At 39.5% G+C, this 18455-nt stretch overlaps 1 protein-coding gene across 5 annotated transcripts in view; it reads left to right on the top strand.

The window, feature by feature from the left end:
• The window catches only part of Hepacam2 (HEPACAM family member 2), a 40231-nt gene extending 25897 nt beyond the window's left edge, over positions 1–14334 (top strand). For 3 of the 5 annotated variants that reach the window (XM_028779183.1, XM_028779178.1, XM_028779181.1), the window contains exons 5-10: positions 4736–4861; positions 4947–4971; positions 5058–5095; positions 6336–6409; positions 9236–9345; positions 13717–14334. In XM_028779183.1, the coding sequence (XP_028635016.1) occupies positions 4736–4861; positions 4947–4971; positions 5058–5095; positions 6336–6409; positions 9236–9345; positions 13717–13720 (377 nt within the window). In that variant the 3' untranslated portion in view covers positions 13721–14334. Of the gene's footprint in view, positions 1–4735; positions 4862–4946; positions 4972–5057; positions 5096–6335; positions 6410–9235; positions 9350–13716 lie in introns of those variants that run through there. The other 2 variants (XM_028779182.1, XM_028779179.1) reach the window with 1 other exon arrangement.
• Positions 14335–18455: the final 4121 nt, after the last annotated feature.

The following is an 18455-nucleotide window of genomic DNA, read 5'->3' as shown; positions in this document are numbered from 1 at the left end:
ACAAGCTGTAGTAAGACTTGAAGGGAATTTGAAATCGTTTCTGAGGATGGGATGTTTGCCTTTAAGATGTTTCTAGAGCCAAATTGAAGTTTTGTGTCCCCAGAGGCAAGTTGCAGGAAATAAATGAATCTCTTATTTTTAATGAGGCAAAACTACATACTTGCTTTAAAGTGTCAGCAATAAGATGTAGAGGGCAAAGGGAAAAGGATTCCAGATGACTCCAGGGTCACAGACATGGAACAAAAATAACAAGGCCAGGAAATAATCAAAAGTTTTATTGGCAACTTTCAGTTAGGGAGAGGGAGGTTGGAGAATGTGACAATTAGCTCTGTCTTCAGCCTGAAGGAAGCAAGATAGATGGAGACTTCCACCTCTGTGGGCTGCGATTCACATCTAATTTGAGATATTATTAATTGACCTTTCTGTAGCTTGGCGGAGATATCTAAAGAAAACAGAGGCAATTGGCAGAGTCACAAAGCAAACGCATGACAAAATAACGTCTGAATTCAAATCCTTTCTTTTTTAACAATCTTAAAAATTCTATTCTTTTTAGGTCACTAAGCTATTGATGTGACTACTGTCCTTTTAATCAATACATATATAATCGTGCATATAAAGCAGTGTATATGCATTGTCTCTCATAGTAATGATTTAGGTTCAGTTAATACTTTAAAATATGGATATGTATTTAAATAAATTTTCTTTGAATAATTTTTCTCAACCAATTTAGTACAAACATGCAGATACCTTGTCCACAAAATGGACTATTTCATACTAATGAGAAACAATGAAATATATATAACTAAAAGAAATGTCTATTTGTTTCAAGGACATAATAGGCACTAAAATAATAATTAGCAGTTATATTTGAAAAGTAATGATTCTATTACCTTAATTAAGGACGTTTTGAATACTGCTATCCATATTTTTAAATATTAACTAAACCTAAGTTACTACTATGATATGATATTATATATATATGAGAATATTTATGGAAATGTTGCCATCTGCTTGGAATTTAAAGGCTTGTATATAAAGATGTTCAAGTGTATAATCACAAGTATCTGAGGACATGTGGACATGGCTTAAAAGTTATCTATAATAAATGTGTTTTAGATTTATGTGTAATGTGGGTCAATCAATCATTTGAAAATTATAATCCAAAACTTTTCACTGCTAAAATGTAGGAAAGGATGCAAAACAGGAAGAGAAATTGATTACATTCTCCCATTTAGCTACAGATTTCTCAACTCTGAGTCAGTGAAGATACAGATTGAGATATAATGTTGATGTCTGAACCCTGCGACCTTTGCTGATAGCTGCTTGAGAACCTACCACAGAATAACTGTGTCTGTCAGGTTTGGCCATGAGGAGTGTGCAAGTAACGCAGCACAGAGTATGGCATCTTCATCTCCATGGGGACATGAGGCAGCTGCCATAATTACAGAACAGATTGGATGGACGAGTTCTCAGGACTCCATTCTCAGCTCAGAATAGACACACTGCCTATGTAGCATATGGCTGACCTGTTCTGGGTACAGCCTCAAACAGCAGGGTAGCGGTACCATGGATACCACACCTCTTGCCCATATTTGCACTTAACATGTTATTCCATTTTATTTGTTTGCTTAAGGAGGGGACAAATATCATTTGCACTCTGGGTTCGGTAAAGGAGCCCATTGTGTTTAAATAGTGGGGAGGATGGCATGCTATTACAAATGAATAACATAAATTCTGAAAGGAGAAAGACGGGTGCTCTTCCAAGTGCCCAGACCTGCATTACAGGTCCCAATATAGTCTCTGAGCAATGAGACCAGAATTCCCCTACTGTCCTGTTTTCAAGTCAGAGTTCTAGAAGATCATCTATCCAAAACACACTTGCTGAGGGGCGAGACTATAGCAACGGTACCTTTTGGCATGCATTCTAGATGAAGAAACAGGGACAAGATCAGGGAACCATGGCACTCTAGGTCCAAGAACAATCATTTGTCTTCAGAAAATGATTGTGTGTGTCCTCACTCTCCACAGAGAGAACACTGGCTTTCACTACAGCCAAGCTTTTGACTGACAGGGACTGATCACTAACAAGGTGGGTCTGTGGTTGCAAAATAATAGAAGCCAATTGGAGGAGTGAGAGGATGATAAAGAAGGAATCTACGGATAGAAGAAAGGATGGGGAACGGGAAGGATGTGACCTCTGCGGGAGAGAATTGAAAAATTTCATTACTTAAGTACTTGTCCAAGTGGGAGAAAGTTAAAAATGAAGGATAGGAGAAAGTGTGTCTTATGTATCTTAGAGTAAGACCACCAACGATTGAATGCTAAGTCTGTTACCAGGTTTAAGAATCATAGATGTATCTGTCAATGATAGATGCCAGAGTGGATCCACCATAGGAAAGAGAAGCACTCTGACATAGACACCGTTGGCATGTTTTTAATTTTAGAAAAATAAAATTAAAAAGTAAAACAGCCAAGACTATACTAAAATGTTTTTCTACATAGTAAAATAAATTAGCACCTGATTATTTTTAAATGTTCTGAATTTTAGCAGGATGGCTATTGTGAGGTGAAAGGGTTGAGGGATATGAAGTTTGGTGTTAAGACTTGGAATTTTCTGGGGCTGGAGAGGTGGTTTGGCTGTTAAGAACACTTACTGTTTTTTCAGAGGACCCAAATTCAGATCATATAGCTCACAACTGTCTGTAGCTCTTACTTCAGGGGATTTGATACCCTTTACTGGCCTTCATAGGTCAGAAGTGGAGAAGTGAAATATACACTTTCACACACACACACACACACACACACACACATGCATACACACACAAATAAAAATAATAATTTTTTAATTGGAATTTTCCAAGAGTCCATGCCAAAAGAAGGAAGAGGTTAGGACTTTGGCACCAACCAAAGGGAGAAAATGTCTCTTGGAAAGAGATTGTCCCTTACAACATAATGGTTTTTGAGTATTTTGGTGAGTTCTTGTATCTGTAGTCAACCTATGGTGACATTTGGCCATAATGTGGCCAAAATAGACTTCAAATAAATGTTTGATTAAGATCTAATTCAGGAGAGAAATTGTTTGCATCATGGATGAACAAACAGGTATTTATATGAACATTGGTGGATAGTTAACAGAATCACAGTGACCCTAAAATGACACAGAATTTTTCATAATTAAAAACACCCTTTTCTCACAGACCTGAAGAGGATATGAGAACAGCAGAGTACGATTAGATAAGAAGGGATAGCATGGGCTTCATAACCTGTCTGCTACAGCTTGCTATATATACAAGCTACGCTACAGCAGGAAAAGATAAGACATTTGTAAATGATAGTATTCTATGTGGTAAAACTGAGATGTCTTGGATAACCCTGTATTGAGAAAAGGAGGTGAATAAGGGCTCTGACCATTTTAACTCCTGGGGGCACTAACAGAACCTTTATGGAGGAAGAGAAAGAGGATGCTGGCTAGTCATTTCTTGAAGAACCGAGTAGCCACTATGTTACTGACTACACACAGATTCTATGTCTAACATGGAAGTGGTATTACAGTTTTTGAATTATGATTTCAGGACACATCAGTCTGAGTAGACAAGCGATTGCCACGACTCATTTGCACACTGATATCAGAGCTGCATGTTAAAGATTACAACTACTTCCTTCTTTACAGGTTAATATATAACTTATCATATCATAGTCCAGGGCTGGTATTAACATAACCGTAGTCAATACGTTGTATAAACAGCATTGGAGGGAGGCAGAATGAAATATTAAAAGCCTGGAATTATCCCCACCACCATAACCTAAATGAGTTGTAAGCCTCAGCTTCCTCATCAAGAAGAGATAATAATATAATTGCTCTCTAATAAGATAGCTCAGGAAATTCAGCAGTTACTACAGGCCATGTATCCTTAGCACAGAGCTTGGTACACTGTAAGCACTCAGCATATGTATTACAGCTACTAGCGCCATACACAATACAGTTCTAGTAATAAAAGGAATGCTCCACAAAATAAAGTGACTTTTAGTTGCAAGGTGGGATCTTACATTTACATTGTCTTTCGTGCACACGCATGCGTGTGTGTGTGTGTGTGCACGATGTTTCACAATGCACTTGTGAAGGCCAGAAAAAAATTATCAGGAGACACGTTTCTCCTTCCGCAGTGGGTTCTAGTATCAAATTTGGGTAAGTCTTCAAGTTTGTACTTTTACCATCTGGCTTGACTTTAGATATTTTACTGAGATTTGTATGAACATGTTATTTGAGATATTGGTATTTCTTGATTGTTTTTTAAAAAAAGTAGTGAGGTGTATTTGAGATAAGTACTCTTCCTCTCATATCCGTGAATATATGCTATGATGTCTCTGAAAGGGTCACACCCTTGAATCTTGCTAAAACAGCAAGGATGGAGGACAGAGGGCATCCTGCATCTGATCATGTAGGGACAAAGAGCTGAAACACTGATGGGAAAGTGGTAGACACCGGGGAAATGAAGGACAGGAGCAATTTCCTATGGCTATGGCTAGTACATCGTGTCAGTATTTCCCAGGCAACCAGCCACATTTCCAATCACAAATATCCCCAGGAAGTTTGGGGTTTAAGTTTTAAACCAATGTAACCCCTCATTGGGGAATGAAGGAGAGAAAAAGAGAAGGATAGGCAACGGTGTCAATTTAAGTAGAGAATAACCTTAAACAATTCAGGTTATATAGTAATTTATTGCTTTTTTTTTAGGATTGGAGAAGCTTGCACAAAGGGGAAAATCACTGTCCCCATTAGCAAGTATAACTGGAATATCGCTGTTTTTGATTATATCCATGTGTCTTCTTTTTCTGTGGAAAAAATATCAACCTTACAAAGGTAGGTTTAAAAAAGTAAAAAAAAAAATACATTTTAGAAACATTCTAAAAAATACCTTACTGAGTTTTTCCCTTTCTTTTTCCAGCTATAAGGCAGAAGCTAGAAGGCAGGTAATGTATACGCGTCTATGAAATAACTTTTTAAAAATTTCTCCTCAATTCTAACCCTTGATTTATGCATATGCTTGTCTTTTCAGACCCGAGTCAGAATACAGAAAAGCTCAAACATTTTCAGGTAATGGCCAGACTGGAGAGGAGTGTTGTCCACAGTGGTGTCTAGTAGTTGTCCATGTTTTCTGCTGATATTTATAGCTGTCTCTCTCAGTGTAATAGAATGAATAGAAGCTGATATTAGCACAACCACAATCCCTACATTGTTCAGAGTCTTCCCTTCACAAAATGCTGCCTCTGTGGTGGTTTTACGTATGCTACACAGGTCTGTAAGGTAAGCTAGGGGAGGACTCTCCACTCAATCACAGACAAGACAAAGAAAGATCAGAGATGAAGCTGTTGGATTCTGCTCTATTCTCACTCATTAGCCCTCTTACCATTGGTCTGTAAGAGCAAAGGGGGACTTTTGTAGCTTCTGGAGGACATGCAATGCTGGCAGAGAGGAAGAAACAGAGGTATGGTCAGGCCTGGCTGCTCCTTTGTCCCCAGCTGACCTCTCAATCTTCATTGTTGACTCTACACTGAGCTGTTCTTAGTTAACAATGGAGCTTATGCTTGGATGGTGGTGTCACTGAGAGCCAGGTTTCAGTTCTCTATATCTGACATATACCCTTGGCCTTAAATTCCTTATCTATTTAACAGAGATAAAAACTTCCTCCTGGGGCTGCTATGAGAAGTAAAATAAGATGCTATGAAGAGCCCAAGGTGACTGTTAGCTAGTCTTTGCTCACTTATAGTAATTGACTGTCACGAGAGGAAGGGAGACCATCTCACTCCTCTCAACCACCTCTTGCTTCTTTATTTCTGAGGTAAAAGCTGGGCAATATCCCTATCGTATAGCAACTGTTTTTTTTCGAGTCAGTGTAGCTACTGGTGATAGTCACTCTCTTGTAATGTTCTCTGTCAGATCTATTGAAGCTCAGTAGATATTACGGGTGGATCAAAGGTTGCTGTGACCTCTAGGCTAAGACCTTAGTGTTCTTGAATACCCAATCTTGTCCACATATGTGTATTTGAGCATGTAATACAATATTCCCACAGGAGACTTTGGGGACAAATGGTCAAGTTCAGTTTAATTTTTTTCTCTTAAGGACTTATTCCCCAAACCATCCAATGCCAATATGACCATGTGGGACTAGGATATATTCAATGGTTTCATGCAAATATCACTTAAAGAAGCAGGCAATAAAGATACGTTCTTTGAATATTCCTAAGAAACAAAAGTAAATGCATGAAAACTTAACTATCAGAGGAAAGCTTTGCTTCTGTAACTTGTGTCTGTGTTTTTTTTTTTTTCCTTTCAGGCCATGAAGATGCCCTGGGTGACTTCGGGATATACGAGTTTGTGGCTTTTCCGGATGCTACTGGTGTTCCCAGGGTTGGTTTTCCTAGTAGCTGATTAAACAGACCATTCATTTATGAACTAGGGCAGTGGTGTCCATGGCTTCATTAGCCCTCACTGCACTCCACAGTGTTGATTCACTGGACAGTGAGATTTGGGGAGCTAAAGCATTTTCCTCATTTTTCTTCTCTTATAGAGACAGTAAAGCTGTCAGAAATAAGGATAAGCGCTCTTTTCCTGGTATAGTCTATGAATAGAGAATTAGCTAGGTTGAATATATAGAAAAAAAGAAGAATGGAGAACCCAGAGACCCTGGCGTAAGTTATCCATGTTGCCTAGTGATCTCAGCCCTTCACTTTGCAGAACTCCCTCCCTCCCTTTCTGCCTCATAACCTCAATAACTTTTCAGAGACATTCGATCCTATCCTTGAAGCTACTTGCTTGTCATAAGGGAGTTATCATGTAATACAAACCTAGTAATATACAGGTATACATTTTTATTATTACCCTAAAGGTCCAGTCCTTTAAAAAGAAAAAAAAAAGGCAGGGGCTTTTATAGTTGAAACCATTTGTTTTCAGTCAGTCTCTTTAAAAAATTGTAGATAATCAGTTTCAAACAGAATGTGCCCCTGAACTCTTAGCACTCATAGATTTGTAAAGGACCGTTTTTTCCTCTGTCTCCTCATTCCTCTGTAATAGTCCACTTATGAATGGAACCAGAAATGGATTGCTCGCTTCTGGCTTCTTCTTTCTTCCATTTTTTTTAGAAGAGAACTATTTGCCATTTGGAAATAGCCCCTTTGTTCTAAGCATTCTATCACTCCGTGTGCTTCATCCAGTGAGTTTTCTGGCTACAGACTTTATTTCAGAAATGTCCCATGAGTAATGGAGAGGGGTTGATTAGATTTCACCCTCCTGAGGGTGAGTAAGTAGCTCCCATACTGCCATAGAAGAAGAGGAGACACACCTGACAACAGCGCACCAGTGATCCCTTCAGTCTTAGAAAGGATGGTGTCACTCCACACCTCCAGAACCAAAAAAGACAAAATACATATGTGATTGATCCATTAGCTAAAAGGACTTTCATGGTGCTGTGACAAATCCTTTCTAAGGTGTAGCTTCAAAGCTTAGAGCAGGAGACTGAAGAGGTAAAAGGACATATTGAGTTTTGAAACATAGAATTTCTTTATTTAAAAAAAGATCATACATATATCCCTAATGGATCATTATAAAGGAGTGAATGGTGATCAATACTAAGGACGGGGTGTTGATTGTACACAGACTGGAGCACTAATTGAAGCCCCCTGCTGACCCCGAGTACGTTAGTGTCCGCAGACTTGAAGCAGGCAAGCATACCTTTGAGTCGAATCTCAGAAGCGTTGCTTGATTCTATAACACATAGCATAACATCATTTGGAACCATGCAAATTCTTGAATCAGAAATGTGTGAGAATTCTTCTGACCTCCTTCATTGGCCATGTCAGGTGCTTTGAGGATGAGGTGAGAAACCAGGACGAACAGCCGAAGGAGGAGAATGAAGACAGGGATATTCGGGGATGAGCTGAGTGGGAAGAAGCCAGGATGCCATTTACACAAGAAAATGGACAGCCCAAAGCAATGAACATAAGAGGAAAACAACTATTAATAAAATAAAAATTCTCAAAAGTGTCATTAAGAGGGGAAATAAATTTAATTACTAATTTATTTGCATCTTAAAAATCAAAACAATCTCTTTGGTTATTGTAGTACATGTAAAATGGATTGCTCTCCCTTTACCTGTTTGTGCATTTTGTTATCCATTTAGCACCTCTTCTGGGAGTTGGACAGAGGACAAATGCATAACATTAACAAATGTGCTGCCATTTGATAGTTCAATATTAGATCGTATATATTAGCATACATCTACCATAGCTCCTGACCACCTTCATGCCAAGGAAAATGCAGATTCAATCTCAATGATAAATTCTATGGAAATTTCAACCCAAAATGCCTGGAGAAGTCACAGTCCGTGGCCATAGTGCTTCCCTTGAGAATGTTAGTAAGAGAAATGGAAACAGTTTCCAAAACCATGGAGCACTAAGGCCTCCCAATGCAGAAAACATGCCTCAGCGTTACCCAGGGCAAACCCTTCACCGGGGGAGGGGTGCTGAATAAACAGGAAGGACTGCAGGTAGAGAGAAGCATGATTAAAATAGGGCGAGTGGGAAGGAAGATCAGACAGACAACAAGCTGGAAGACAATGTTTATCGAAAAAAAGAAATTATGAACTATGAAGTACTGGGGAGAGCGTAGGAAACACAGGTTTCAACAAAGCTTGTGATGACTTTATTTTTACCAGATAAATACACTCCATCCTTTCCTTGTTCAGTTAAGCCTGTAGTCTCCAGAGCCATCCTCACAGTAAGACCAAAGCATCCCTCTTTGCTCTTTTACTCACTTGCAATACGATGAGGACTTTGGGCTTTGGGCTTCGCATTATCCTTTCTAAAAAGCCATCCTGGCTTGTGTAATTGGCAAAAAGTATCCAAAAGAGCAGCTAAGATACAATGTTTTATATGTGCTTTCTGGTTCTAAGCTAGTAAGCTGTTGTTTGTGGTTGTTTGGGCTTGTTTTAATGTCCCCCTTTGCTACTTTTCATCCTATTGTTTTCTGCCCAATATTTTCCATATTTTTTTTTCTTAAATGATGAATTAAGTGGTTGTCAAGCTATTCCTGAAATAACATAGAGTGAGTTCAGGAGGCTAGAAAGGAGGAAGTAGCCTTCCGGAGGTGTCGAGCATCTGTTCTCCATCTCTCAAGCTGCTGCTTTTTTCCAGCTAATCTTGGACTAAGTTTTGTCTTTTAATGTGCTGTGTTTTCTAGATGTCAAGTAGGTCTGCCCCTGCCTCTGATGGTGTGACCGGGCAAGATTTTCACGGAACAATTTATGAAGTCATCCAGCACATCCCTGCACAACAGCAAGACGACACAGAGTGAGTATGAGTCTGCGTTTGCTGGGTGTAATGGAGGCTCTCAGAGGCCAGGGGCTACATTTCTGGAAGCCCCCAAAATATTAAAAGAGGAAACTATAGCTTCAAAACATATGAAAGTCTTCAAGATACATCCTCATGTGAAACTAGTTTTGAAAAATGAAACAGGCAAGTATAGAAATACCATGTTAGAGCCATGCAGGTGGGCAGTTGGACAAGAGGCAGAACTCTGGAATCTCCTGTCTGCTGCATGTGTTTCTCCTTATCAATGTGTCTCTAAGGAATCCAGATCAGGATGTGAAAGGCCCAATCAGGCCAGTGCTCAAACAGCCTTAATTATCCTCATGATCTTCCAGTGACCATAGCAACTTTAGAGCCACAATGTCCTGCCACTAATTATCAGGGCAGGCAAGAAGGCTACCAGGGGAGAATGGCTCAGTCAGCATCAAAGGCCCAACAGGTTTCCATTCAAGGCCGACTATTTCCAGCTGCATAAAACTGGTCTCTCCAAGGACAAAACCTGTGTTGAGGCCAGAGGCATCAAACCACTTACCTAGTTAAGCTCAAGGCTGTTACAAGATCTGTCTCTTCTTTGCCATGGAGAAGCTAAGCCCACAGTCTGGAAATAATGAAACCAACTTCTGTTTTTTTGTGTATGTAGCTGCCTGCAGGCCTAACTGCCACATTCCCCTTCTGCTATTCCTTTTGCTGTCATTTGTTGACTTTGAAAAGAACATCAATAACCATTCCCTTGCGGCAAATGGAGCAGCCCCAACAAAGTAATTCCTGCTTACTTCTGGGCAAACATTGAAAATAACTGCTCAGGAGTGCACTGAGAATCATCTAATGGAGAAAACCTGTAGCCAGGGACAATGCGGTGGTTTTAGGACTAAGTACGTGACAAAAACCACCCGAGAGCCCCGTCAGAGAAAATGCTCTCAAAGACAGGTAGAGCCCCATCAGAGAAAACGCTCTCAAAGACAGGTAGAGAAAAGTAATTCCTAATGGAACCAAGAACTTCTGGTTTGAAATTTTAAAAACATTTCGGCTTGAAGCAATCTATTGCAAGGATTACAGTCCAAGAAGGAGACACGATAATATGATTTTTTGAAAAAGAAAACTAAACGAACAGCTGGCCTCTTTACTTTCTGGAGCGGGAGACAGGGGAGTGGTTCTCCCTTCATTTTTTTCTCTTTTCTTCTTTGATTGATACATATTAGTCGTGCATAGTTATGGGTACAAAGTAATATTCTGGCCCAGGTATACCTTGCACAATATATCACTATTTCTGAGACTATGTTTGCTGTATAGGATCGAATCCAGTAAAAAATAAATAAATAAATAAATAAATAAATAAAAATAAGAATTACCCTGGAGCTGGGGAAAGGGTTCAATTTATAAAGTACTTGCCATGAAAGAGTAAGGACTTGAGTTTGGAATCCACATAAAAAGCCCCATAAAGCAGCAAACACCTGAAACTTTGGCGCTGGGAACCAGAGTGGCCCAGTCTAGCCAACTAGCAAGCTCCAGGTTCAGGGGAACATGTCTCCAACAAACAGACAAATAAATGAGGTGAAAAGCAACTGAGCAAGACACCTGGTGGTGACCTTTCCACTTGCACACACACGCAGACACACACACACACACACACACACACGTACACACACAAACACTCACTCACGTGTAATGTGCACACATGTACACACATATAAAACATTTTATGATAATTTTTGCAATCTCTATTTAAAGTCAGTTGTTTTTCTATATGCCCTGTGTTCTACAAGTTCTAAAAATCAACTTCTGCTACCAGAATGCTAACAAACCAATGAAGACTCAAGGTTTGTCTTTTAAGAAAGGGTCCTAAGACAGAAATAAATTTAAAGTTGTGAATATAGCAGGTGCAACTTCAGAATGCGGAATAAAGTAAAAGAATAATTTTCATATAAAAAATGAATTTCTTTTTTTAAAAAAGTTTTAAAGACTGTTCTCTGTAAATAGATATCTGTCTGAAATGAGCAAAATATTTAAAAATTCTTGGTCCCAAAAAAGTTTACCTCAGAAACAATCTTCGATGGTTTAAAACAAAGCGGAAATGGTTTCCCAAGCAAAGAACTATTTGTAAAATGCCACTGAGGACATGAGGCTATTATAGGCAGTCACCCTAGAAGGTTAGCTCCTCCTACTCTCCAATCCTTATGCTCAGCCCCCACCCGCCCCCACCCGGCCCCCCAACCCTGCTCACAGACCCCCTCACAGCATCCTATCTTCCTGAGACTTGTTCATCTGTTTGGTTCTCTGTGTGTCTTCCAGAGGCTTTCTCTCCCCTTTACCTTTGAGTTTGCCCTCTTTTTCAGACATTAACACTATCTCCCCATCTACGCTTTCTTTTTAAAAACCATGAACAGCACCTCTACTACACTAGATAATAAATTATCCCTTTCAACTTATACAGTCAAGAAGCCGACATTTCAAAGATTTTGTTTTTAACACAGATTTTTTTCTACCTATTCTAATTTTTTTAATTTAAATAGAATAGTTTGTGGTTTTTTTTCATCAAAAATTGTTTTGTACTTACTTCCATAAATCCACGAGTATTTCTAGGGTCTTTGCTGTCTCCCAGTGAGGAGAGTTAAGGAATGCTCTGTCTTGGAAGAGTTTCATCATTTTGTAGACTCCTTTTTGCTTAACAAAAAAAAATCTTTCGCAAAATACACATTCTTTCAAAGAATAAATGTTGGCTGTAGATGAGATGGTTTTTTGTTTCCTGACTGCTTATAATTTTCTCTATGTCCTGTTAAGTTTAAAGATCAATTTCCCGAGTAGTGAGCAGTGTAGGAGGTTGTTGCCTCACCCCATTCTCAAAGCAAATGAGCTAGCTCTAAGGGAGGAATTTCTACTTACTGCTTCTCCAGCCTTTAGTTAGAGTCTTCTCTGAGGTAAGGAAGCTGGCTAAGTAATTGTATTCTTTGATCCTTAGACTGTTTTCTTGAGTACATGTGACTGTTAGAAACTTGAATTCCCATTTAATAAATCGGTAAAGTGGTCTTTGTTCATAGGCTAGTACTCAGCTCAATGATTTGCTTGTTGAACCCAGAGCCATTTAATGAAACACTGTTTATTGATACTGTTAAATGATCTGGACCTGGTGGTTTTTGAACCCATTGTTGGTTGTGAGTATCTTTTTAGGATTTTTGTTCAATATTTTGCACAATATATTTTGATTTGATTTTTTTCTAACTTCTAGATTCTGTCCACCTCTCTACATACCCAATCCATATTCTTTCTTTCTCTGAAAAAAAAATCAAAACAGACAATAAGAAAATATGAAAAAATAAGAAAAAAAGATGAAAAATCAATAAGACCAAATAAATAAATAAAGTATCAAAACAAAAATCAAAAGAAAGAAAGAAAGAAAGAGAGAAGAAAGAAAGAAAGAAAAAAAGAAAAAGTAGTGTGTGTAGTATGTTTTTTGTTGAACAACTACTCCTGGGTCTGTGGCCTACCCTGGGTATGGTTAGTATAACTAGTGACACTTCTTTGCAGAAAACTGTGTTTCCCTTTCCCAGCTGGTATCAATTGCAAATAGCTTTGTGGTTAGAGGAGGAACTTTGTATTTACTCCCTCTGCTCAGTGCTGGGATTTCATCTGGTTGGAGCCTGTGCAGAACTGTGCCTGTTGTCCCAGACTCTGTGAGTTCCAATGTGCATCAGTCCTGTTGTATCTGGAAGACGCTGTCTCCCTCGAATCCTCTACCACTTCTGGCACTTAGAATCCTTGTGTGCCCACTTTAACAAGGTTCCCTGCGCCTGGAGAGGAGGAGTTTGATAAAGGCATCCCACGTAGGGCTGAGTTCTCAGAGTGTAATGTCCAGTTGTGGATCTCTTTGTCAATACCGTCTACTGCAAGAGGAAGCGTCTCTGATAAGGGTTGAGCAATGCTCGGGAGTATGGATATAGCAATACATCATTAGGATTCATTTCGTTGCTGTGTTCGTTTAACAAAGTAGGTTTTCATCTTAGTCCGTTACCTATCTAGTCTCAGATTCTTGGCCACTTCAGTAGCATTAGGTAAGGGTTTTATCTCATTGGAGTGAACCTTAAACCCAACCAAAATGTGGTTGGTTACTCACATGGTTATCATTATCTTGAAAACAAGACATGTAGATCAGTAAACTTTGAGTCCCAAAATGTAATTTTCCACAAGAGGGTCGTTTACTCTTTGTTCTATTGATCAATAAGTATAGTTTTTCTCGAATCAGCTCAAAACACTCATATTCTTCATCTTCACAGCTACGAAAAGTAGTTAAGGTTCTTTTACCCATAAACTTAGAGATCTACAGAACACTTAAACGTGTTTCATGTATCTCTTTGCCAGGTGAGACTCCATGGGCAACATAGTATATTGGAGTGAAATCACGAAGAAACATTTTGAAAGGAAACATCTGGAATCTGAAAAATAAAACCCTCAGTTACATCTAAATGCAGAGTAGAGGCACCTGTACAGACTGAAGGGCGGTTTTCTTGACATGCGCAATGGACTGTGTGACAGAGGAACACTGTGGGAATATTCCTCCGTGGTCAGTTCATCATCCAGATTGGGAGGAAGAAGAAAACGAAGCTCTCCGGTTTCAAGCATCCCAACTGGGGCTCACTCATGCTCCGCTCTGATCAGCGCATTGCCCTGTGTCACCTACAAACTCCGAGGCTTCACCTTGGTAGACGTTCGCGATAAGCTTTGTTGTATTAAGTGTCTATTATTGCTATGAAAATAATCCCCCTTTTTTGTCCCAAGTTGATTTCTTGTTATTTGTGTCACAAAAAAGGATGCTTAACACAAAAGTAAGACTGTGCCTTCTCCTTGGCTTTCAGTGAACTTCGGTATCAACGGTGTTTTCAGAAAGACTGACAAAATGTGTAAGAAAATGGTTTGTTGAAGTATCATTTTCTTTTTGTTCAAAGAAAAAGTTGAAATAAAGTATTCTGTTTGCTTTTACATAGCCCCGATTCTTTAGATTGTAAAGTCTTACTTTTAAGCCAGATTGAAGAATTAAGATATTTTATTCTTATTTTCCATTATATAAATAAAAACAGACATTATGAAAAGTTATTAAAAATCCAAACCTATTCCTTTTTTATTTTATTCAGAAAAAACATTTTAATAGAATTTATTTTTTAAAAATATTTGAAGTGAACCACTATGTTTTTCCTGTCCCATATTTTCATGACTGTATATGGTACAAGCGAAATCGTGCTGAGACTTATGGCTCCTTCTGTCTTCTAACTCCACTGCGCTCACAGATCTTCCTGATGAAAAAGTCAATCCTTGCTACCACAAATACTTTCTTCTGTACTTCATAAAAACCTGAACTACTCTGTCTGATTAGAAAACGAGATTATGGTCATCATAATGATATGCATATATCTGAGGCTGCTGAACACTGGCTCCCGTGTAATTAAAATCCTTGCAGCTTTCAGGAACAACCTGTCAGCATTTCCCTGCGTTATTCCTACGGGTACCATATTCCTTCAAGTCTCAGCAATGGGCTCATATAAGTGTGTAGATTCCAATGTCAAACGTAACTCAAAAAAATAAAACTGTGAAGAAAAACAGACCAGAGAAAGACAATGAGAGAAAGTGGAATAGTGGATACAGCAGGTACAATGAATTCTCCTTCTCGTGAGTGCTGTCTATGTGAGACAAACGTACGAGTGTCTCGTGATGGCCATCTTTCACTGCCTGTGATTTCTTCAAAGCCTTGAGCCGTTGTCCACATCGGCAGTCAGCTCTAGCCACCTCTGCCTTCCCTCCTCTGTCTCTTACCCACGCCATGCTCTTCGAGGGGTTGCGGGGGAGATGGAGGACTTGTTATCTGTGGACCCATCTCTCATTAGCAGTGCAGACTGTGAGCTCCGGCTGCATTTCTGACTTACTCTTTCCAAACCCTAAACACTTCAATCCACAAAAAAATACCCCTCAAACAGCCCTTTCTCTAGCACATAAGCACGATCCTCAACTCAAAGTGTGCAGCAAGCCAATATGCTTACTAGTTCCGGGGTTAGCTTTTCTGTTCACCCTTCCTGACTTTCCCACCCAAACCAAATGAAATACCAAATAATATTTTTTTCAAACTCACTTTCCAATCACTTGTAATTCCTCTCATTTCTGTATCTCTCTCACACACACACAAATAGACAGAATCCTTTAGCGCCTGGTTCCACTCGAAGCAGCAGCAAGGAGCTGCTGAGGGGGGAAATGAGAAAGATCTCGGAATCCAATTAACTTTTGCCTTCATTGGTGTGGAACGCCGGACGACTCGCTGCTTTTTTTAGCAAATGGGGATGAAAATCTCATAAATTAATCAAGGTTTCCAAGGGAAGTGATGAACCAAAACCCAGATGTTCACCTAATTAACAAATTAATCTTTAAAAACCAGCTGAAAGTTCTTTCCTTATTACTGAACACAATCTTGCTGGATTTTAGCTCTCTCTTACCACTGATCATTCGAAAGGAACCCTGTGCTTGGTGCGCATTATTCTCAAACAGTGCATCTTGTGGGTGAATTGCAAGCAAAAATTAGAAATATGTAAAATGCCGTTTTCCTTGGTCTTCTGATTGTAATCCCCTGTGAATAAGGCAGTTTCAATAAATTTGACACAGTCTCAGAAAGCAAGTCCACATGAAGCTTCATCCTTGGAGATGATATCCTTCAAATGCTCTATTGTGATAGGAGAACCAGAGGGCCAACCCAGCAAATACTGGGCAGGTGGGTGTCGAATCTTACTGAGTTCTTGCCGTGTTTGCATTTATGTTCACAAAGTCATTGTCTTCTGCCTCTACACTGTTGTATAAAATCATATTTATTCATGTCATTCTTTTTATCCACTTGTAGTTCACATACAAACATGCATAGAAATGCTTTAGTTTCACAAGACAAGGAGAAAGTAAGGTGTTTCTTCCTCTGTCAGACACAGTTTGCATGTGAATATAAGTCTGTACCTCTCCTTTTTTTCTCATTTTATAGATACGCTACGTATACTGACTACAAAGTTAGTCTTGATTTCTATTCTTTTAATTTTTATTTTTATTTATTTTATTTATTCTTTTCTTACCCAACCCCCTTTTTCTTCTTTCTTTTAGCCCAGTGCTGAATATAAAATCCAGGACCTTGTACATGCTAAGGGAGTTCTCTACCACTCAACCATATCCTCAGCCTCTGAACCTTGACATCTGTAAGCACTTTTGCGTACATAATTTCCTCAATCTTCCTACAGAACACACAAGGAACCTCAGGACTAAAACAAATATGCTCACTTCACAGGCAGAGAAGCTGAGACTGCAGGGTTTCCTTCACTTCTCTACTGACAATGAGTGACTGAGCCGAGATCTTGTAACTCACCGTCTGGCTCCAAGCCTGGGGGCGACCGTCCACCTCAGGGCCCTACAAGATCCTCTGGATGAGGCATTCAGAAGCAGAGCCCAGAGCCATGTATCTTCTGCCAGCCTTTCCCTGAGAACTGTATTAGCTTCAAATCCAATTGGCTTTCCTGAAAACAGTTTCATTACTTCCTTACTGGTTTATGTCTAAGAACTTTCACATTTCAATGTTTCCGGGAAAGATAACAGCCCAGGGGCTTTCACTGGACAGAGAGTAAACTTAAACTGATAGATTGTCTCCACACAATCCCCAGCAGAATGATACCTTGGGTTTAGGAAGATGCACTCCTTAAATCTAACCTAAACAACTGTCACAGTAGCTAAAGCTTCAGAGACCCCAAGCAGCTTGACCTTCCAAGAGTCCCCGTGGCCTCTTTCCTGCCAAATGCATCTTAGAGCTCACACCAAAAGTACTTTGCTAACTTGGTCGAGTTGCATTGCATCTCTCTGTATGTTTAATAAAAATTCCATCTATAGGAGACAGCTAAATTACCTTGTTTCCAGTAACCAAGTTTCTTTAACTCCCGGGGTCACTTAATAACTTTGAGTTCTCATGGTTCACCAAGCTCCTACTCAAGTTGTTTGTTCTTTAAGGAGAGTCACGAACGTCTTATTGTACCCATATGTTATTTTCACTACTTAACAAAATAATGTTTACGATTTCGTAAGTTACAGATGGTGTCATCAGGCATTTTACAGATAGTAAAACTGAGACTCAAAACATGCAGAAGATAAATGAAAAAGGTCTCTTCCTCATCTTAATTTATCCCACTATGCCTGGCCTGTGATCTATTGCTATAACACCTGCAAGATGCACAGGACTCTGCCCCACACCAGCAGGGACAGTAGTGTTTGCTCACAGTGAACCCTTCATATGGATGGTTTCAAGCTAACCAGGTTCTTTCTTATGCTCTCATTACACATGAAGCCCTTGTCACCCCACTGTGGTTATGCTGTGGGTCAATTATATAGAGGTCATTCCAGTGCTGTGCTTGAGATACAGCTGTGGTTGTATGTGGGAATGTCAAGGCACTTCAGAAAAATGTCTCACAACATATATGCTATCACAGTTAAAGAGTTTATCAGCTTTTGAGTGACTTAGAGCACTATTGTAATGCATGATGAGAAACCATGGCAGGCAGACATGCAATGCAAGGAACATGTGGAGGGAAAAGTCTATGTTGCTATTCTTCTTTCCTCTCTTCCAAGTGCCAAAAGGCAAAGAAGGTTCAGTTACGCTTTACTCTTTATCTTCTAAGGACTTAAAATCCATCAGAGAACAAGACGCAGAGTGTTTGATAATAACGTTAGCAGCACAGAGCATACACCAAGACAAACTTACTGTGAAGGGACAGCACAGAGCACACCATGGAAGCTTTGATGAGTGCGTCAGATGGAGTCCAGGGGATTCAAACAGATTCCTAAGGAAAGCTGAGCTGAGCCTACAAGGACAAAGAATCAGCCAGGTGAGGACCTGTGAGGGATGCATTTGAGACAGAGAGAACAGCTTGGGCAAAGTTTTGGTGGCAAGTAGCATCATGGCCCGTCTGAGTAACTGTCAACAATGCCATAGTGATGGAGAGTAGGGTCGGCCATAGTTAAGGTAAGTACCAGTAAAAGGAAATGTTAGCATCCTGTAATTTCTTACAAAACCCACCACAATGGCACTGCCATTCTCA

The sequence above is a fragment of the Grammomys surdaster genome, unplaced genomic scaffold (genome assembly GCF_004785775.1).
Source record: "Grammomys surdaster isolate TR1022 unplaced genomic scaffold, NIH_TR_1.0 345, whole genome shotgun sequence".
Taxonomy (NCBI): Eukaryota; Metazoa; Chordata; class Mammalia; order Rodentia; family Muridae; genus Grammomys; species Grammomys surdaster.
The sequence above is the reverse complement of the archived record's forward strand: the minus strand, read 5'-3'. Positions and strand labels throughout refer to the sequence as shown.